At 39.8% G+C, this 22,962-nt stretch overlaps 1 protein-coding gene across 12 annotated transcripts in view; it reads left to right on the forward strand.

Annotated features, from left to right (window-relative positions):
- myo18ab (myosin XVIIIA b) overlaps positions 1–9,929 on the forward strand; it is a 172,996-nt gene extending 163,067 nt beyond the window's left edge. For 11 of the 12 annotated variants that reach the window (XM_051665907.1, XM_051665908.1, XM_051665909.1 and 8 more), the window contains 2 exons: positions 2,835–2,957; positions 7,644–9,929. In XM_051665907.1, the coding sequence (XP_051521867.1) occupies positions 2,835–2,957; positions 7,644–7,818 (298 nt within the window). In that variant the 3' untranslated portion in view covers positions 7,819–9,929. Of the gene's footprint in view, positions 1–2,834; positions 2,958–4,014; positions 5,488–7,643 lie in introns of all 12 variants that reach the window. The other variant, XM_051665915.1, reaches the window with a different exon arrangement.
- The last annotated feature ends 13,033 nt before the right edge of the window (positions 9,930–22,962 follow it).

Below are 22,962 nucleotides of genomic sequence, written 5' to 3' on the forward strand. Positions count from 1 at the left end.
ACTAAATGTAAAGAGAACATAAAGATGTTCAGAGCATACTATGCAGAGTAGAGGTAATTTTTAAATGAATAAGAGGCTTTTTTACAATAGCGGGTGTCTAATAAACTTAAAACTTGGATGTAAAGAGGCATTTACCATGAAGGCAAAGGCTATTGTCATCCAACGATCTGCCTCTTTCAATTATGCTAATTTCCATTATTATTTCTTTCTAAATATTTTAGACATGTCAGACATCACAGAGTTGTTCTGCAATATCTCAATGCAATGCAATGCAAATTTTTGTGATGAAATAATCAGGGACAAAGCCAAGAAAATAATAAAAAAAAAAAAACTCTTCATCTTGGCTGAAAAAAAAGTGGAGAGAGACAGAAAATGGAGAGGAAAATAAAGGGGTTGAGAGAGTTCTGTAGGTGCTAATGATAAATGTAATAGCCTGTAACAGAGATGTACAACCAATGGAGGCATGTTGTCACAGACAATTAATGTCTCCTCTTTCTCACTGTGTTGTTTGTTTGTTCCCCTGGGCTTATGTGCAGCTTAACTAATGGTATATGGTCAAGGACATAAATTGTGTCTGACATTTTGCATTAGCGCTTAATTACAAAGAGCCCGCTGTCCCACTGTTTAGCGATGGGCTGGCTAGCAGAGCTCAGGGCTTATTCACACAACGTTCTCACCTCAGTTTACTTTCAGGCACTGGGGTTTACACAAGAGCCAAAAGGGCTCTTGAAGAAATACAGGCTATGTAGCACTCTCGAGTTGCCCGTGTATCGTCAGAGCGCTATTCATTGTAGGATTCGTCACCAAATTCTTTCGTCCCAACTTTATTAGCTTGAGTGTATCAGATGATCCTCTAATTTACTCCCTCTTCAGCACCCTGACTGTGAGCTTACATTTAGTGTTTAGTGGCATCTGTGCCATCTTGTGGGTCCATGCATATATAATGTTCTCATATGCATAATACCACAAACGGAGAGCTAAGCAGACCGGAACCCTAATGTCAGAGAATATACCAGCTGCTGCTTCAGAGTTAACCTTCTCTCAACTCTTGGTATAATGAGCCACAGTATATTGTATAATTTCACTGGGAGATATTTGACTCTTAAAATGTTGGAGGACAAAAGCAATGAGATTTATTACAATTTCAATAAAAAATAAAAAGAAATTTGTTGAAAAAAGCCCTGCATCATCAGTCGTCATGAAATCTTCTCCAAAGGTGTTCTATTTGTGCATGTGCAGAGGCGTTTGAGCTCTCTGGGTCCTTGAAGGGTGATTCATAGTTATTCAGTGTGGTGTGCTTTGCGATAAGTGAAGGATAAGAATAATCTAAAGAGTCAGGGAAGCATTGACTTGCAAATCTAGCCAAACATAAATCCAATGGTTTTATCTGGTCCAGAGAAATGAGCAAAAAGGACTGGGATTCACAGTACTGCTTTTCGTGTCAGGTGCTAATGCATCTGATCCTGGGGACTTTCTGTCTGTGTTTACTCTTTCTTATTGGCAGCGCAATGCTTCCACACCAAACCCATTTGTATCCAGACATGCATGCTATTAGCATCATGGGCAAGTTAATTACAGCCCTAAAATGGCCCATTCCTTCAAGCTATCCAATAACATGGAAGTTCAATTTTAAATTAGCATGAAGCAGAGACCATAAGGGATGGAGGCAGACCACTCATAGCAAAATGAAAGGACCCTTTTCACCTTTCTGGGTTTGAAACTTGGAAGTAAACTATAGTGAGATAAACCTTTTTTTTTAGCAGTAAATAGGAGACCAGCAAAAGAAAAATACCTGCTATTACATTTACATGACTTGCCAAAAGAGGAAATAAATTGAGTGGTGGATTCCGGCAGTGAAATACTCAAACCAGCCTATCTGGCACCAACAATCATGCCACGCTCCAAATCACTGAGATCAAATCTTTTCCCCATTTTAATGGTTGATGTACTGAATAACTGAAGCTCCTGACCCATATCTACATGATTTTATTTTATGCACTGCACTGCTGCCACACGATTGGCTGATTAGATAATTGCATGGATGATTGTTGGTGCCAGATGGGCTGGTTTGAGTATTTCTGTAACTGTTGATCTCCTGGGATTTTCACACACAACAGTCTCAAAACAGTTTACTCCAAATGGTGCCAAAAACAAAAAACACCCAGTGAGTGGCAGTTCTGTGGACGGAAATGCCTTGTTGATGAGAGAGGTCAACAGAGAATTGCCAGACTGGTTCGAACTGACAAAGTCTACAGTAACTCAGATAACCACTCTGTACAATTGTGGTGAGAAGAATATCATCTCAGAATGCTGTTCTGAGATGTGGGTTGGTGCTCTTTTGGCAGCACGAGGGGGATCTACACAATATTAGGCAGGTGGTTTTAATGTTGTGGCAGATTGATGTATATCGCAAGCTTTGCACTATCTACAATTCCTAATTTAGTTCTTTACTTAATTATGGCTATCCAGTCATTTTATAGTAAAAGACACGGATTGCCTACTATTGTGCGTTACTGTTCCCATTTCCCTTTCCCTTTTTAATGCTCTCTTTTCTCTTGGATTGGCTTTTAGTTTTGAACTGACTTCACCCTTTTGGATGCTTCACACATTACACAGAGCCAACTAGCTGCAGGATACTGTTGCTGACTATGAGTCTGACTTACTAACACAGAATGGCAGTGGCTTGTTCCAGGTTTCCAATGAACAAGTGCATGTGTTTCCAATGTAAACCCTTGTGTTCGTCCTCTGTTGCTCTACTAACAGTATTTATGTACAGATTCTTCTTTCTTCCTGGTGTTGACATTAACTCTCTTCCTCTACTTCTTCCTCCTTAGCGAGGGTGCCTCAGATACTGACTCTGAGGTGGAGGACCGTGTTGATGGGGTGAAGTCATGGCTGTCCAAAAACAAAGGCTCTGCCAAGAACCTGTCAGATGACGGTAGCCTTAAGAGCTCAAGGTCAGTACTGCAACTTCATTCCCCTGCTGTTACAGATTGGTTCAACCCAAACCCAATGCAGCAACACAGCAGAAAAAAAGCCTAAACCAGCCTAAGATGGTTTGCTGGTCTCCCAGTCTGGACAAATGGGTCTGGTTTGCTGGTTTTAGAGGGGTTTTGGACACATGTCAGCTAGTCATGCTGGGAGACTAGCTGGCCAACCAGTTTGGCCATGCTGGGAGACCAGCTAGACCATCTTAAACCACCTAAGACCAGAAAACAGCCTAAGCTATGTTTTTTAAGCAGGGAAGAAGACGGGTGAATTAGAAAAAGTGAATTAGCTTGTATTAAGCGACTTTTCTTTCTGTTGGTATTCTCTTATTCTTCTCCATTGTCAGCAGTTTGATAACAGAGGCCTCTGTGAGAGAGAACAACCTCACAGGCAGATTAATGGACATGCCCATTGGCCTGCTGGCACACCTACATAGGCCTTTCTCCTAGAGATGGATAAATCTTCCCTCTGGCAACATTTTCGATTTTTTTTTTTCCTGTTTTATTCTCTTTAACAGAAGATTTAAGATTGTCTTTTGAGCTACTTGCACCCTTTAAAAACTTTTTTTTAGCTTTTAGTCACATACTGTCTTACTGTCTTTGTACCTTTTTATTATCATATTTATGGGAATTATCGTCAGACAGGACTATATCAGTAAAAGTCTTTGCACAATTAGCTAAATGATTTCTGCCTAAAAGGATCTTTATGTCTACATTTTAGATGTAGATACCTGGGGATATGGATTAACTATTGATTTTGAATCACAGAGTTAAGAGTCCAGCACATTTTCTTTCTCGTTAAGTGGCTTGTATTCCCTGATGTCACATCAAACTTTTAATCTAAATTCTGTCCTGTCTGCTTAGATATACCTTTACTATTATTTCTCTCCTTGGGTCAATCATCTTTTAAGTTTCTATTCATGTATTTTCTCACTCTCATTTTTCATTTCCATCTCTACCCTCTCCTCTCCTCCGCCTGTTTGTCTTTCTATGCTGTGCACTCCCCCTCTGCCCAAACTTCATCTAGATATGCTGTAAATGTTGACGGAAAAGAGGGAAAAGAGTGGGATGAGGGTAAAGATAGGAAAGACAATGGCAAAGGTAAAGAATTAGAACCCAACAGGCCTGTGTCTGTCATGAGTTCCCTCAGCTACAGAAAACGCTCCAACATGAAGGACTCCATAGGAGGTAAGGGAGATGAGAGTTCTCTCCTCAACACTCTAAAAGAACAATCTGACTCCCAGGACATCTCTTCCTTCCGGAAGAACAAAGCCAAGCAGGAAGCTGAGGATGACTCCTACTCCGTCACCTCCTGGAGGAAGGCAGGAGATGATATTGATGATCGGGGCTCTGTTATCTCTCAGGCCTATTCAGAGGCTGCCAGTCGGGCCAGGAAGGGTATGGACAGCCGTTGGTCTGACTTTGATAAGGAGTCTATTATCTCCTCTGTAGCCCCCAGCCGAGCTTCCACCCGTCACACTGTGATGGACTTGGATGACGATGCTATTTCCAGCGTGAGTCACATAAGTCCGCTTAGCCGTCATCGAAGCATGTCTCGTCTCGATGACCGCCAGAGTGAATACGGTTCAGCCATCAGCCCCACCCTGAGCCGCCGCAGTCCAGGCAGTGTGAGCCGTGCTGACTCCCGCATGTCCCTGTCTCGCAGCTGTCGCCTCAGTGAGTTTGACGTGGATGATGACACCCGAAGCGTGGCACTCAGTGAAGCTCGGTCCAGCGCTTACAGCCCTCACTCCACCTCTGGTCGCAGCTTCTCCATGCCCCCGCAAGCCCGGACCACTGATTCCAGCCCACCCAATCTCTCTGATGTCAAGCCAGTCAGTCACCGCAACTACCTGGACCCTGACCTGGAGGCTGCCATCAATGAAGTGCTGAGTTTCAAACCCATCAAGTTTAAGCGCACCAGCTTGGAAGATTCCGGAGCTGAGAAGGACAAGCAAGGTGAGGAGCACGATGAAAGGAAGAGCATCAGCAGCTTGAGGACCAGCAGAGACAGTGATCGCTCCTCCAGCCTGCGTCGCTCTGCTTCAGCCGTGGACTACAAGCGCTCCAGCAGTAGCCTCAGCACACGTAGCAGCCGCAGCAAAAAGGGTAAAAGCAAGTCAAAGAAGAAGAAAAGCCATAGCTCTGAATCAAATACGTCCAACAGCTCTGATGAAGACCGCAAAAAGAAGAGATCCAAGAAGAAGGGCAAGAAGTCCAAGAAGTCCAAGAAAGAATCTTCGTCATCCTCGTCTGATTCTGAGTCTAGCACAGAATCGGACTCTAGTTCAGGAGCATCCACTATTTCCTACAGAAGCTGTAGCAGTGTCAAGAAAGCACCTAGAAAACAGGCCTCAGGATCTGAGGACGAAGAAGAGCCTGAAGGCCCCTCTGAAGGAGTTCCACCACTGTCTAAGAAACAGCAGAAGAACAGAAAAAAGAAAGTTGACAATGTTATGATGAAGTACCTGTACAGACCTGACAGTGACTAAAGATGGCAGTAGGTGATACCTGGTTTTTGGAATGAAGGAATGCTGCAAGCATGATTTTAGACTAATCCTCCAAATGTTCTGAAATCTTTCATTGCATTTTACTATAAATTCTCACCGTACTTTTAGATTTAACAAAATATTATTTCAACATATGTTTAATTCAGGCAATAACGTTGCACTTGCATGTATTTTTTTAAGGATATTTTGTAGTATTGTTAGACACCATAAATGTGAAAAGTAGTCTATTTCAGCATGACTCAGAATTGATCCTGATAAAGTGGGCAATTACTTCTGAATTGGTCCATGTGGACATATAATTTACGGAAATACCATTGTGTGATGTATTACCACAAAATAACAGTGGATTTTCCTGGTCTTGAACATAATTAAAACAGAAAATCGATTAGGACTCCTTGCTGGCAATTAACCTGAAGTTTGTTTTATTATGAAAAAGAGAAGATAAGGTTCAGTGACACAAAGTTATCATTGTCTTTTTGAGGAGGGAGAGGTATTAATGCTTTCTCTACCTCTGTCTATTCGCTCTCGTATAATTGGAGTATACAATTCATTTATATGTTAATTCATTTATAAGATTATGAGTAGCCATCAAGAATAATGGAGGTTGCTTTAAAATGGACCATACAATATTGCAGCAGTTGAGTTTTAAAGGGTTAGCTCACCTAAAAATAAGTACTCTGTCATCATTTATTCACACTGTTGTTCCAAACCTGTTTGACATTATTTCTTCCATGAAACAAAAGGAGAACTTTTGAAAAATGTGCCTACCACTTTTTACCATACAATAAAAGCAAACAGTGGCCAAAAGCTGTCAAGCTCCAAAATAAAAAAAAAACAACATAAAAGTAGTCCATACATCTTGGGTGCTATATTTAATGTCATCTAAGGTTATATGATAGCTTGTTTAAAGAAACAGTCTTAAAGGGTGGGCCTGGGTAGCTCAGCAAGTATTGATGCTGACTACCACCCTTGGAGTCGCGAGTTTGAATCCAGGGTGTGCTGAGTGACTCCAGCCAGGTCTCCTAAGCAACCAAATTGGCCCGGTTGCTAGGGAGGGTAGAGTCACATGGGGTAACCTCCTCGTGGTTGCGATTTAGTGGTTCTCGCTCTCAGTGGTGCACATGGTAAGTTGTGTGTGGATCGCGGAGAGTAGCATGAGTCTCCACATGCTGGGAGTCTCCACAGTGTCATGCACAGCGAGCCACGTGATAAGATGCATGGATTGACTGTCTCAGAAACAGAGGCAACTGAGACTTGTCCTCCGCCACCCAGATTGAGGTGAGTAACCGCGCCACCATGAGGACCTACTAAGTAGTGGGAATTGGGCATTCCAAATTGGGGAGAAAATGGGATATAAAGAAAAAAAGAAACAGTCTTAAAATGTACATCTCATTCACCCATGCACATATTCAAACTTGGTGCTTCAAGGTACGTTATGCAAGGTTTTAACATCAATGACACGAACACCACTGGTTCCAGATTCTCTTGCAACCAAATGCAACAAGCCAAGTTTTAATCTGCATAAGCGGGATTGACATTTGGGGGCTGTGGTGCAGGGCAACATTTTAGCTTCAAAACACTTATAAATATATAATATAGTGCTCAAGTTGTATCTACTTTTATAATATTTTTTGGAGCTTTGAAGTCCATTTTCACAATATGCCTTTGTTAAATGGAAAATAGATACATAAACCTTCTGCAAAATTTCACCCTCCATTTTCCATGAAAGAAAGGAGGACATACAGGTTTGAAACGTGTTGTTGAGTAAATGATAAATTTTTTTTTTTTCTCATTTTTGTGAGAACTGTCCCTTTTATAGACACTTTATATACTTATATCTTTAGCATGGTACAGAACTTAACTCTAAGTGAAAATCTAAGCGGTCTTGTAGCCTAATGAAACTGGCGGTTGTATTTGCATTTATATGTATAACTTCACTAACAACTAGCCAGTAAACTACACCCTAGCTGCAAAAGTGTGATTTGCATGTGATTTGTGTGACTCACAATGCATCAGCAAGGTTGATACCAAATTGTGAAGCCTGTTCCTCAACATTCTGCAGTTTGATAACCAAACATTCCTTCAGAGATTATCCTCTTTTCACACACTGATCCTAATCAAAGCTTTCCCTATCTCCCCCCTCCAGCCCACCCTCCAGTCGAAGACGCTTTTGCCTTGACAGATCTGACGAGGAAGAAGAAGAAGAAATAGAGGAAGGGAGCACGGGCCGAAGCTCCTACCGCTCCCGCTACAAACGCAGCAGTAGCAGCTACATGAACAACAGCGATGGCGAGGCGAAGCTTTCGGAGACCACCACGTAGCCGCATACACTCTCATTCACATAGAAAGGAGGACTTTTGACTCGTAGTATCAGTCTCTTCCTTGAATCCAGATGTTAGAAGAGCCGAGAGGATTTTAGTGAGAGAAGTGCATGATGGGACACACTCTGCGGTCTCTCATTCTCGGCCAAACCGCTGCACTCTCACAGTCTAAAAAGATAACATTTGACTTTTATTATTGAAGGAATAGTTCACCCAAAAATGAAAATTCTGTAATTATTTACTCACCGTCATGTTTAATGACATTCTTTCTTCGGTGAAACACAAAAGGAGATGCTAGGCAGCATGTTAGCCTCAGTCACCATTCATTTTATTGCACCTTCTTTCCATACAATGAGTGAATCAAATGAATTTTCATTTTTGGGTGAACTATCCCTTTAAGTATTGTTATTATTACCATTCTTTTACATATGCATTGTGTGTAGAGCTTTAAAGGATTTTAACAGCATCATGAATTGTTGATTCTTACTTGTTTTTGTGCTTTTACTTCTGACATTCTTCCTCTGCCCTTCTAAATAAGCAGTGACTCTACCAAACACTGTGCTTGCGTTCTTCGTCTGGTCAGGACTGAATAATGGATATTGCTTGGGGCAACGTGCTACAGCCTTTTGCACAGTCAGGGCTTAGCCAAAGAAACATGGCTTTGTGTTCAAGTGTAAACTTCAAATGTCTGGTTTTTGTTGTTGTATTAGTTTAAAAGAAAAGAGAAACAAGAGAAAAAAAGAAAGAAAATGTTGTATTACCAAAAAATAAAAATAAAGGCTTTGTTTTGGGTACGATTAGGTTTTCGTTCTCGAATTTGAGTCAGAATAGAGAAGGGAGTGCCATTGATTTAAGCCCAGTTCCCCTGCAGCTGTGTCTTTCCTCCATCTCCTAAAACTGTACACACACATTTTCACACACTCTCACTTCCTCCTGAACATGAGAGCTTGTATCTCTCTCCCTCCACCTCTTCGCTTTCAGATGGAAAAGGATTCATCCTTTTTCCTCAAGTAAGTGAGAGAGAAAACCACAGTCTGTGGTGCCAACTGATCAAAATGGACCTCTCAGTCTTGACTTTGTTTTTATGTTTTATGGTGAGAGAGGAAAAAAGTGATCAGGTCAATGATGCTTGAGGAGTGCAGCATTTTGAGATGTCCAATCCTAGGCCCTCAAAGCTTTTTCCTTAATATGCCTTGTCTTGTTCTATTTTGACTGAGTTGTCTAATGCTTACTGTTATGCTCATAGTAGAAGTCTTACGCTCAGCATGTTTTTTTTTTTTTTTTTTTCACACTTTGTTGATGTTCTCAGGCTTATGTTTGTGTCTTTGGTTATAGTAGATGTTTTCTGGCTTTCCCAAGGGAATACACATGACGTTGGGTATTGTGAGGCATTGTGGTTATTCGTCATCTAACTTCACTGATACTGGAAAAACAAACCGCTTCAAATAATTGACTGTTGCTTTTGGGCTGTTGGGATACAACCAATGGCATAAGATGGAGATATTTGACAGAACTGATACTGTGAAATCCTCGCTTCCTTTAAGCATGTCGACACAGGATTAGACACATCAATATTTTTGGCCTTATCTAATGACTTTGAAACTCTGAACAGATTTCCATTGTTCTGAATGTTTCATTTTTGCCTTGTTTGGTTGTTTTGCTTTCATTGTAGTATTTATGAACTAGCATTGATGGATTAAGCGAAGCTGCCAAAATTTAAACCATCGTCACCAACAGCATAGAGATAAAAGGGTCTCATTGCTTCTCTTTGATTTTAAAGGGAGACAGAGTGTGTATTTTACATGGGTTTTATGGAACCTCTGCACAGGTCAATAACTTTATCCTCTTTTCTATGCAGTCAATATTGGTTTTATTATGAAAAGTGAGTGTGTTTTATTATGTTTTTGGCTAATTAAAACACATGGCTACAAAATGCATAACATTTGCTGGCTGTACACATTAAAATAAAAAATATATAAATACCTGTATGATTCATTCTAGCTTTCAAAATAGTTAATGTTTATTTTCTTTATTGAATAAATGACCACTTGATTTGAGTAATAATTTTGCATTACAGTTTAATATATTGTAAATAAATTGTTTTAGACCTGTTTCAATATCCTTCTTTCATAATGCATCATGTTTTAAAAAAAAAAATTTCAGGTAAAAATACTATCTCGTAACGTTTTTGCATATTCTGCAATAGTTTTGTTTTCTTTATCCAACACATGCTTTTGTTTTGATTTTTCGAGAGACACACATTAAGTAAAATATCAAACCTGCAATATTCATTCTCTTTGTAAGAGCAACAAACTCAATGAAGGAATCCTCAGATTTCTCAAAGATCAGGCTCCCTGTGTGAAACATCTGAATGGAGCCTTAGATTTGATCTTTAAAAAAAAAAAAATTGCAGCCAAATTAGACATTGTTGAAAAGCCCTACCTATGCTTCTTATTCAACTTTTTCTTTTCCATTGGCTGATTGTTCCATTGCACAATAGGTTGCCTTGCAGTAACCTCGGTGAGCTAACAATAGGAAAGGCAGCTTACTGGGCAAAGCACAGCTTGAGGTTTCCATTGGCTCCATCAGCGAAGTCAAAGTGCAAAGCTCCTCTGCACTGAGATAAGTGAGCCAACAGCAACTCTATACATTATCCCCTACCAAATGAATCCCTAGTAAACCATTATTTTACCTTAAATATAAATAGTAGTCATATGCCACAATTCTGTTACCAAAAATGGGCTTTTAGCAATCATGATCTATATCTTAATGGCCTATTCAATAAATAATTGCAGCCCTGAATGCGCTTTTGAATGTAAATCTGTATGCCTCATGGATTACATGTAAATGTGCTAGTGCTATGAAACTCACAAAGTACAGACATCATGCTGTTTTTCAAGAGTCTGAGACTTTAAAGCCCATTTATAAATGCAGGTTGTAGGCTTGATTTCATTTTTATTTTTTACAAAAGACAGATATTATTCATTAGTTTTTTAATCAATAGCATAATCTGTGCTTTAGTGTGTGGTTTTCTTTTAAAACATTTTACTGTGAATTTAAAGGTAATGTGGCATTTTCACATGAATGTCCTTGCATTCCATTACAGAAACCCCCGCTGTGCAGATAAATTGAATATAAAGATGAGATGGCACTTGCTTCACAGTGTCTGTAAGACCTTTGTATCTCAAAACCATTTTCTTTTGATATTTTGCAAAAAAAGTATGGCTTTCAAGGAACAATTGTGAAAAATTATTGTTGCCACTTCCTGGATTTAAACTGCCCTGATATCTGAATTTGGTATGTAAATTTGAAAGAAAATGTAAATAGTGTGATTTTGACAATAACACCAGTTCCTAAGAATAGTTGACTTTCTAAAGGAGACTTTTTCATTGGCATGAAATCTATGACATCATTTCTGTTCATCACATTAAAGGAATGTTCCAGGTTCAATACAAGTTCAGCTCAATTAACAGCATTTGTGGCATGATGTTTATTACCACAAAAAATGATTTGGACTTGTCCTTTGTTTATTTATAGAAATGCAAAAATCGTGGTTATAGTAAGACCAAAGTGAATGGGTCCAGTCCATTAACATTCAAATACACACTGTTTCATAAGTATAGCCACAAGGCATTTGAGTAGGATAATCTATGCCATTTTGACATTGTTGCTTAAATGCATTTCAGAAAACTTTCTTAATGGATCAAAATACAAGAATAGATATGATTTTGTGTGTGTTTTACTGGCTATTTGTCTAATACTGAGTGAAATAGAAAAAAGGCTCTTAAAGGGCCATGAAACACAAAAACACATTTTAACTGATTTGTTTGTTTGTTCAAAATGCCAGAAAAATATTGTGCGAATTAAAGCTTCGGCATACTAATGGTGAAATTCTTCGTTCTTTGGTCAGAGTCAAAAAGAAGTTTGAAACAGCTGATCAAAGGCATACTGTTTGCGAACATTCAGATGGGCTGCGTCGCTGTTGGAGGCATTTAGAAGTGCATTTAAATATGATGACGCACATGACTACATGAGTAAAACCTTAACTAATATGTCATTAAAATGTGTTATCAAAGACTTCATGCCTCATTCTAGAAGCAGAATTCACATGACATCAGTAGAAGAGGCTGATGATTTAATCTATGATTATTTAAAATAATATTCTGTATATGGAGTATGTAATGTGGAATTTGTCATGTTTACGTTCTGCATTCGTATTATATATGCGGCCATAATATGCACCGGTTACCATCTGTTATTGTATTTTATGATGACACTGATACTACTGTAAAGATGGGTGTATAAAAATGTAAATGGGCAGAATACAGACAAAAGAATAAGAGAGGCAGATGTGTGAATAGCTTTCGGCTGCAGACGCTACATTCACTCATGTAGCGTCTGCAGCCGAAAGCTATTCACACATCTGCCTCTCTTATTCTTATCAACAGCTTATCAAACAACAGAGTGAATGGGCACATAAGAGTCTTTGAGTAGATATGATTCCTTTTCAGATTAACAATTTTTTATTGATTCACTTATATGAACACTGTAAAACAAAACATATATACACAGAAACAATCTTACCCCCACTATTACCCCTCCCAATCCCACCCTGACCCCAACAACATCACAGTGGTCTCAAATGATATAGACACACGCACAAAAAAATAAATAGATAAATAAACAAATAAAAAATTATAATAATAATAATCACATATCCATAAATGACATATACCCGCCCCATTACTCCACGAACATGTTGTACCTCCCCATTCTTCTAAATGCCCCTTCCTCAAAGACCACCACCCTTCCCATCTTCAAGCACCACTCCTGAAAAGAGGGTGCTCCAGCCAACCTCCAGCCCCTTAAAATGATCTGCCTGGCGATCATGACACTGGTTAAGACCCAACTCTTTATGTGTCTACTTTCAATGTCGATGACTACCCCATCGCCCAAGATATAGAGTCTGGGGCAAAATGGTACCCGAGTGCCTAACACATCGCATACCATTGCACACTTGCATCTCTAGATGCAGTCTTGATGTTTTTTAGAATTCCAGCCCACTCTCCCTCCTCCAATTCCAAGTTTAAATCTTTCTCCCATAATCTCTTGAGAGTGGTTGAGGCTCCGTCTCCCAGACTCTGAATTAACAAGGAATAATACACTGATGCCTCATGACCTTTTCCAAAAGCAGTAATCACCTCTTCTAGAGTATCTGCTGCTTCAGGGCGGTGTATGCTATTCCCAAAAATAGTACAGAGCAAGTGTCACAGCTGTAGATAACAAAATAACTGAGATCTGGGGATCCCAATATGTTGAACCAAATTTTCAAAGGATCTCTACACACTACTCTCATATAGGTCACCAAGTGTATTAGCCCCCTCACAATCCACTCTGATCAACAGAAAGGGGACTTATTAATGCATAGTTTGGGGTTTAACCATAAACTCGAGGCAACATTTAGATAAATATCTGAATTAAACACTCTGGACACTCTTGTCCATACCGAGTGCAAATGTGAAATAACGGGGTGTGATTTAACTTCTCTGGTTAGATTGATAGAAAGGCTTTGCAATGGCAAAAGAGGGGCAAGAACTTCCTGTTCAATCCAGAACCAGGGAGGGGCTCTTTCAGGAGGAAGCAACCAATGAGCCAAATGTCTGAGACTGAATGCATAATAATAAAACAAAATCTTGGGTAGGCCTAGTCCACCTCTGTTAATTGGCATATGCAGTTAACTAAAATGTAATATGGGGCACCTACCATTCCAAATGAAGGACTTCGCTATGCTCTCAAATTGCTTGAAATAAGAGAGGAGGACATCTATAGGGAGAGACTGTATCAGGTAGTTGAATTTTGAAATACAGTTCATTTTAATAACATTAACCTTCCCAATCATCGATAAATGTAATGAAGCCCACCTGTCCACATTGCTCGAAAACCTTTTTTATTAAAGGGTCAAAATTAATTCTAACTAAATCAGACAAATTTGCTGGGAATAAAATACCCAAATACTTAATGCCCTGTTTGGAAGGCCGTTACTGGACAGTACGCTGTCAGAGCCAAAGCTTTGGATTTAGATCAGTTGACTTTGTATCCTGAGAACTTGGAAAAGGAATTAATAATTATGTGGAGGCAAGGCATAGATCTAGTAGGTTCAGAGACAAATAATAAAATATAATCTGCATAAAGCAGAAGCTTATGCGCCACACCTCCCACCACCACCCCTGGAAAATCATCCTCCTATCTTATCGCGGCTGCTAATGGTTCCAGGGCAAGACAGAACAATAATGGGGAAAGAGGGCAACCATGCTGGGTGCCCCTATCCAGAGTAAAATAATCTGAAATTAATCTATTTGTTTGTACCGCTGCTACAGGGTGTCTACTTGATCCAACCAATAAACGTACTCCCAAACCTTTCTGTTGCATAAGGTCTAAAAAATTCAGCAGCAAAACTATCTGGCCCCGGAGCCTTGCCTGTAGGTAAGGCCTTAATTACCTCGTCAAGTTCCTCCAAGGTTATCTCAGAATCAAGATAATTTTTTTGCTCATTTGTCAATTTAGGGAGATCTAATGGTTCCACAAAGTTTCTAATATCTTCATCAGTAGACGAAGACATGGAACTATAAAGATCAAGGTAGAACTCTTTAAAAGCATTATTAATATCAATGGCTGAGGTAAAAATTTCACCACCAGCAGATTTCACTGAGGGAATGGTAGAAAAAGACTCTCTCTGCTTTGTCCCCTGACTCAAAATATGACTGTCTTGCCCCAAATAACCAAAAATCCACTTTCCGCGACAAAATTGTATTATATCTGTATTTCAATCGGGTCAATTCTCTGAGGCCATCAGATGACATTCGGCGCTTCAGCTCTGCCTCGGCATAAGCCCAAAGAACGAGCAGATTCATCCACAACTGTCCCGAAGGAGTATTATTCCACAAAATAAACTCCAGCCACTAGGCGGAGCCAGCACAAAAAGAAACAAAACAGGTATCCCAATTCCTCAGTTGGTCAATAGTGTATTAAGTGAGTCAAACTCACTCGGAGGCCACATAAAAAAACACACCATGACTTCCTCAGTCCGTCGGCTTTATAAAAGACATCGCTTGTTGTGGACATATAGATATTTTGCGGCCATCCTTAGTATCCATTCTCCATCTGGCCGGGACCATCAGTGTAAATGTGATCTTCCGTTGATGTAAGAGTTTCTTGAAGGAGTGTTATTACACAAAACAAACTCCAGCCGCTAGGCGGAACCAACACAAACAGAAACAAAAAATGGCACCCAGCTTCCTCAGACAGCCAAGAGTAAGTACAGTGAGTCATTCCACTCTGGAGCCACATGAGAAACACCAAATGGCTTACTCACCCAATGTTTCTATGAAGGCCAAAGCTTGCTTGGGACATGTAAATACTTTGCGGCCATCCTTAGTATCTATTCTCAATATAGCCGGAAACATCAGGGCAAAAGCGATCTTCCATTGATGTAAGAGTTTCTTGCATTCCTTGAATCGCAAAGTCCGGGAACAAGAAAATGTTGTGGTTCTTCCAAGAAAGCTTTCCTTTGCTCCTCGCCTCACATAACACAAGATCTTTATCGGATGATCTGAGAAATTTGATCGGGGCCTGTCTCCCTCAGCGGATCTCCAAGCCGGGGCTCTGTGAGCTCGCTCGATTTCCAGCTTGTGGCCTGTTATGTCGAGCAGACTTGGGAAGAGCTCGTCTAGGAATTTCACCATATCACTGCCTTCCTCATGCTCAGGAATTCCAACAAGGTTAAGGTCTTCCAGCTTTTCAAAAACGTGTTGTAAATCTGCCTTGGTTGCCAATGGATTAGAAGCCAATTACCTCTCCGATAACTCCATATAATCGATCCGTCTCACGACATCCCTGATTCTTGTAACCAACTCAGAGAATTTTATTTCCATCGCCGTAATCGATTGACGTATTACAACGAGATCCTCCAAGTCTGCAACAACTTTCGTCAGCATCACAGACATGCTCGCCAGTTGACGCTGAGTTTCTCCCGCCGCACCGTCCAAACCGAATCCCTGGACTGAGGGCCTATCCGAGGTATCAGCTTGAGCACGTAAGTGTCTTTTAATATCTCCAGAGCCTGAGGATTTTGAATTCTTTGCCATGTTGACTTCAAAGAACAAATATGTAGTAGGATGTGTTGAATCTCACCGATTTATAACACAAAAATGTTTACACGTCTGCTCCTCACATGGCGTCACGTGACCCAATATATATGATTCCTTTTAAAGACTAATTTTACCAAAAACAATCGCATGACATGTTCTTGGAAAAAGTCTCCACGTGAACAATCGTACAGATGTAAAAACATTTGCACAAGCTCGCTAACAGCTCAACACGCTGGTGTGTTCATGTGGACTGGTCTTGTCTGAATGTCTAAAGAATGTAACCGTAATTAGTTGTTGGCCTCAAAGTAGGTGGAGCTCCAGGTCACACCTCCCGATGACATGGACCAATGGCAATAAGGTGTTTAGCAGCTGGTACAAAGATTCCCTGAAAGTTCACACTGGCAAGCTGTTACGAACTACCGGAACAAGCTCAAAATCACCTTCATTTTGGCCAGATTTATTTCTAAATGACATCACACCCATTCATTCTTTTATTTCATTTGAAGTAGGCCAGGGCCTTTATTCTTATTTAGGATTAATTAGTGAAGGTCACTGAATATTATATATAGGCTATACTTCTAGTTATATAATAGTTTTCTATAGCAAATGTTCCCAGTGTAATAGTTGTCTTCGTCCAGGGGGTACAATGGGTTCCAGAAAGCCAAATCCTCCATGGGGCTAATAAATCTATTAATCCCAAAGGTTGGTGCCTGACATACATATAGACATCTGCCTCACAAATGGCAAGTTTAAACAAATTACACCCCAGTTTTTTGCTCTTTGTAGGCCTGCACAAACAGCAGCTGTCAGTCTCTTCCCACTCATAACCCACGCGCCACGGGTGTCATGAACGTGAATGCTAACTCAACACACCCTCCACCAGTCCCGGGGCACAGCTTTATGTGTGTGTTCCAATTATGGCATGCAAGCACATCTCTGTGACTGCAGCTGAGGATGTAATTCGATGTGTGTGTATGCAATGGCATGAGGGGCGGTTTGTGCAGTGTGATGCACAATTCTGTTTCTAGGTCAAATTCTGCCTCTTTTCAGACCATAAGACCTGAGAATACTTGTTTTATCCCTCATCAAACTTTTGGAGAAATTTGTTATTAATACTGAACAGTGTAAACCAGTGTGTTCTGTATTGTAGTTTATTAGCCTAAATATAAGCTGTTTTCAGTTGCTAAGAAATGAAGCAACTTGGTGCATTAGGGATAGTTCACCCAAAAATGAAAATTCTGTTAGCATTTACTCACTCTTATGTTGTTCCAAACCCATATGACTTTCTTTTCTTCTGTGGAACACAAAATGAGATGTTAAACAGAATGCCTCAGGCATTTCATTTTTGGGTGTACTATCCCTTTAATAAAGAATTCAACTGGTGTGCACTCACAGTCATGCATATATTGTCTATTTTACAGCGGCTTCAATCGTGCATCATCCAATCAGAATTTAGAGTCTGGAATATCAATTTTATAAACGGGCTGGTATGTGCTTGCTGCCTCAGATGCTACTTCTCCTCTGCAGGATACAGTTGTCTGACACTATCTGCATTGTAATATTCACTGATTGAAATGAGTGATGTAATAATATTCATGGGTGGCCATTATCACCCTGCTGAGCTGCACAGGTGTTTTGAGAGAGGTAGAGGTACAGACAGGTAGAGGTACAGACACAGGGTGAGAAAGGAGGCAAGTGTTGCCTCTCCCCAGAGCACATGTGACAAGGAAACAGCATAAAACCATTTGATGCCCTCAGCAGCAGTAGCAACAGACTCATTACACTACCAAATGCAGCTGACACATCATCTAACCTCTCTCGCAGATCCCTGATGACAGCATCCCTCATGACTGACGGACACTTGCAGTCACCAGCCACTGTGTACTGTAAGTGTTGCCCAGATACAGAGGCAATATGATGGATCGAGAACCCATCAGGTAGTTCACATTATGATGGAACAAAATGGACATTAGAGTGTTGGGCGCAACATGGCTCACGGGGGTCAGTGTGTAAGATTTTTGAATACACTTTCAGAGCAAACTCAGTTAATTGGCATCCTCAGCCCAACACAGGTGGTTCAAAGGGCTGCACTATTTGAATGTTTTTATTTAATTTCACGGCAGTGTTTCCTGCACTGCTATTCTGCCAAATGTTACAGCACCACAGCGAAATAAATAATGTTTTGCCCAAGTAGTGCGTTTGCATGCAATCTGAATTGAATGTGATTTTGTTCAAAATTTGGTACAAGACTTATAGGAAAGCAATACCTGATTGGACAATTCAATAATATTCACCAGGAATGCTCTTCCTAATAGATTTTTGATAGTTAACTTATGAGTGTATTGTTGTGCATGTAAATATGCTCACTGACTAAATGTTTATGAAAATGTGTAGTTAAAGATACACATTCACACAAGAGTTTTGTAGTAATAAATGGTAGTTTAATAATAATAATAATAATAAGCATTAAAATACAGTATCTTACAAATATCATTGTTTAGTTTAGTAGGTTGTTGGGATCAGATGCAGAAAGATGTTTTCTTCAAAAACAGATCTGAAGGCGACTGTGCGTTTACATGAACAACAAAACGCTAATAACTGTCAAATTATCGGCTTAAAATAAACAAAGTGAGAAAAACCACATTTACAGTACTGTGCAAAAGTCTTAGGCGCATAAGATGTTTCACACAAGCATTTATCTTAAGATGGTCATTTATATCTTCAGCTTTAGTGTGTCAATAGGAAATATAAATCTTAGACTCCCAAACGTTACTTTTGCAAATAGAAAAGATTAGAACAGAAGAACAGGGAGCCCTGCAACAGATGTCATGGCCCCCAGAGAGACCCCCACTAAACATTGTGTCAGTCTGAGATTACATAAAGAGACAGAAGTAATTGAGACAGCCTAAATAGATAAAAGAACTGTGGCAAATTCTCCAAGAAGCTTGGAACATCCTATCTGCCAACAACCAAGAAAAACTGTGTCCAGGTGTACCTAGGAGAATTGGGGTTGTTTTAAAGGCAAAGGTTGTCACACCGAATATTGATTTAGATTTTTTATGTTTACTGGTCTTTGTATGACATTAAGTGATAAATGAAAACTATTTATTTAATTATTTTTGAAGACATCCTCACTATGCAACATTGTTCACAAGTGGCTAAAACTTTTGCACAGTACTGTACATAATCTTAAATCAGCAGGTTTTTCTCTGGTTTTTATGTCAAAAACTTAAACGGACATGCGCGCATTGATTAAGCTGTCCGAACACTAGTAAAAGCATTTACATTAAGGTGACCAGATTTCTGAAATGAAAAACAGGGACATTTCTAGTTCAGTCATAAATGCACCAATCAGCCACAACATATAAACCACCTGCCTAATATTGTGTAGGTCCCCCTCGTGCCGCCAAAACCACAATTGTACAGAGCGATTATCTGAGTTACCGTAGACTTTGTCAGTTCGAATCAGTCTGGCCATTCTCTGTTGACCTCTCTCATCAACAAGGCATTTCCATCCACAGAACTGCCACTCACTGGATGTTTTTTGTTTTTGGCACCATTCTGAGTAAGTTCTAGAGACTGTTGTGTGTGAAAATCCCAGATTTTCACAGAAAATCACAGAAATACTCAAACCAGCCCATCTGGTACCAACAATCATGCCATGCTCCAAATCACTGAGATCAAATTTTTTTCCCCATTCTGATGGTTGATGTGAACATTAACTGAAGCTCCTGACCCGTATCTGCTTGATTTTATGCACTGCTACCACACGATTGGCTGATTAGATAATTGCATGGATGATTGTTGGTGCCAGATGGGATGGTTTGAGTATTTCTGTAACTGCTGATCTCCTGGGATTTTCACGCACAACAGTCTCTAGAATTTACTCAGAAATGTGACAAAAACAAAAAACATCCAGTGAGCGGCAGTTCTGTGGATGGAAACACCTTGTTGATGACAGAGGTCCACAGAGAATGGCCAGACTGGTTCGAAGTAAGTCTACGGTAACTCAGATAAACCGCTCTATAATTGTGGTGAGAAGAATATCATCTGAGATACGGGTTAGCGCTTTATTGGCGGCACGAGGGGGACCTACACAATATTAGGCAGGTGGTTTTAATGTTGTGGCTGATCGATGTATGTCATTGAAATTTCACATATTACTTATCTATGAGTTAAAAAATGGGGACAATTCGGATGTTTTGTATTTTGACCATGGTGAATGTAGTAATGTGATGAACTATAGTATATCATACTCTGTTGAATATGTCTCAATGAAATTCTGATACGGAAGTAAAGTTGATAGTTTCTGTTACATATGAGTACATTCTTTTCCACAGTGTATACAGTAGATGACATTGTGGCATAAAAGTGAACTAAACAAACATATATTAACAGTGATTGAATATAGTAACTGTTGCAGCTGACTCCACAGCACAGGGACACCTGCCCTTGGTCACACTCTTTACATCACTCTTCTAATTCTCTTCTAAAGTTCCTTCTCTTCTCCTCTTTTCCTTCACCTTTACCTGGCACTTTCCTAAAAGTAAGAAAGTAGGCAGCTAACTTGCCTGCTGGAATTTCAAAAGAAATTAGCTCACTTGAAATCATATGAAACACTATATACTATATCAGGGCCTGAAATTAATTTCTGAAGGGGGGATTTCCTCTCTGTTTCCCTTAGATGCCTCATATTGTTGTGGATTTTTTCCAATTTGTAGTCATGACACAAAGATATTGAATATTGTATAAGAATAATAATTATTAATTATTTATTAACTGCTTCTATTAGTTATCTCAAATGGTATCTCCTATGGACCTGTGTTTCTTAATTATACCTTTTATTTTGATAAACTCATGCATTATGATGCTTCTTTTCAGTCACTTGTTGCCCAGGAAGGGTGGGAATGTGCTGGCTTACATTTATTGTTGTTTTTTGCAGATACTTTATTATACATTTCATTTATTTTTCCATGTTATTAATGCTATATTCTTATTTTAAATGCATAAAGTTTATATAATACATAACAATAAAACTTCTTTATAACATAACTAGTATGTGCCTCACCTCGAAGCTGGTGATGATGATTCTTTTCAATTGTGCTTGCTGCCTGGTCCAGTTCTTAATGGCAAAACTGGCGCAAACAAGTAATCAGTAAAGGAAGAGAATGCCTTAAAGGTGCACTCAGCGATTCCTGAGAAACACTGTTGATATTCGAACTCAACTGCCAAAACAAACACACCCCTCCCTTAGGTGCTCCTTTGGAAGCTCTGACCCCAAATTCATGCACAGTGAAAAGCCTCGACGATGTTAATACGGCTCCTAGACCTCGACTTATCATAATCCTTCTTTTTTAGCTTATATTTGTCTGACCTTTTTCTCTCTGTCTGTTTCTCAGCCATTTGTCCTCCTTGGAGTTTAGTTCGCATCTGCCAGATTTGCCGTCGCTCTTCTAATGAATTTCCCTCTCGCTCTACCCCCACCCCCCATCCTGTGTACGGGCAAGAACCACCCCCTGTTGCTGATTAGCTGGAGTAGTGTTGTGTGGATCGGTCTGTTCCACTTTGTTTTTGTCACATTTACAGAGCCAGGGCTGTGTACAAATACTAGTTGTTTTTTTTCAGCCCACCCACAGAATGGACAGCTAGCAGACTGTGAGGAGATATTTGCAGAATTTGACAAAAAAAAAGTGTATTGGATTAGAATTACTGAGTGCACCTTTAAAGCTGCTTTAGCGAGCAGCCCCCTCTGTTGGCCAAAATAAACAGCACACAATTAACCTTGTTGCCGGTAGGCTTCAATAGCGGCTTTCTTGCCATGTATTTTCACTTTGCGGACTGTTTTGGATGCGCAGTAAAAATGGGGACAGCTCCGGGGACAGCTCCAGTTGGGGACAGACCGTCAAAAAACCGGACTGTCTGGAAAACGGGGACATCTGGTCACCCTAATTCATGCACGGAAAAAGTCTATGTGTGCTGATCAGGATTTGTTTTAAAGGGGTCATGACATTACATTTTGTATTATTTTAATTAGTTCCTTGAGATTCACTAAGGGTGTTTTCACACTAGGTCCATTGTAGGGGTCTGAGCCTGGTTCGTGGGATTTTTGGCCCATATGTGAAGAATCAAAATGACCCCTTTAAAACTAACTGAACCGAGACCATCTCGGGAGGTGGTCTGAGTTCAGTTTGCTAATAATGTGCATTGTGAACACAGCCCTCTGGGCTGACTTGATTTCTCATTTGCGTAATGACAAACATGTTTGACCCTGACAGGTTACCGTACACCAGTAATGATGACGCACAGAGAAGAGACACGACGAGTCGCTTATTATGTTTCTATGGAGATGACAAGAGTAAGTTGATGATGAAAACTATTAAACTCCCTTACAAAACAAAATCAACAATCTTTCTTCAGTGTTCTGTGCAAATGAAGACTCGAGGGTTGGAATGGCGTGTGACAGTTAAGAGATTACAATAGGAATATATTACTATTGTCTTCAATGAATGGATGTTGCCCGAAGCTTTTTTTTAATTTATTTTTTTATTTTTTATTGAACAAAGATTACAGGGGATACATATCACACACACACACACACACACACGCGCGCGCGCACACACAAAAACACTTAGGAAAACAGGAAACTCGAGGTAGAGCAAGGCAATAAAATACATTTTCAAAGAAGATACAGTAAATTCATAATGAAACCATAAATTTTTTAATCAACAGAGCAGTTTTAGCAGCTTTCTTGTTAAATGATGAACAAAGAGAGTCATAGAATAACTTTAGCTCGACACAGAAAAGCCTAAAATTGGGCTTAGAATCAGTGACTTTACATTTATGGAGATGAAACTGGCCACAGAGAGTTAGCAGTTTTAACCTGTCATCCATCTCCTTTGACCCTGAGTCCCAAATCAAAAACAGTACATTCATTATTTCAAAAATAAAAAGTTTGTTGTAAGCAGAAAAAATAAGCCAAGCTACTTCTTTCCAGAAC

The sequence above is a fragment of the Myxocyprinus asiaticus genome, chromosome 31, assembly GCF_019703515.2.
Source record: "Myxocyprinus asiaticus isolate MX2 ecotype Aquarium Trade chromosome 31, UBuf_Myxa_2, whole genome shotgun sequence".
In the NCBI taxonomy this organism is placed as follows: domain Eukaryota; kingdom Metazoa; phylum Chordata; class Actinopteri; order Cypriniformes; family Catostomidae; genus Myxocyprinus; species Myxocyprinus asiaticus.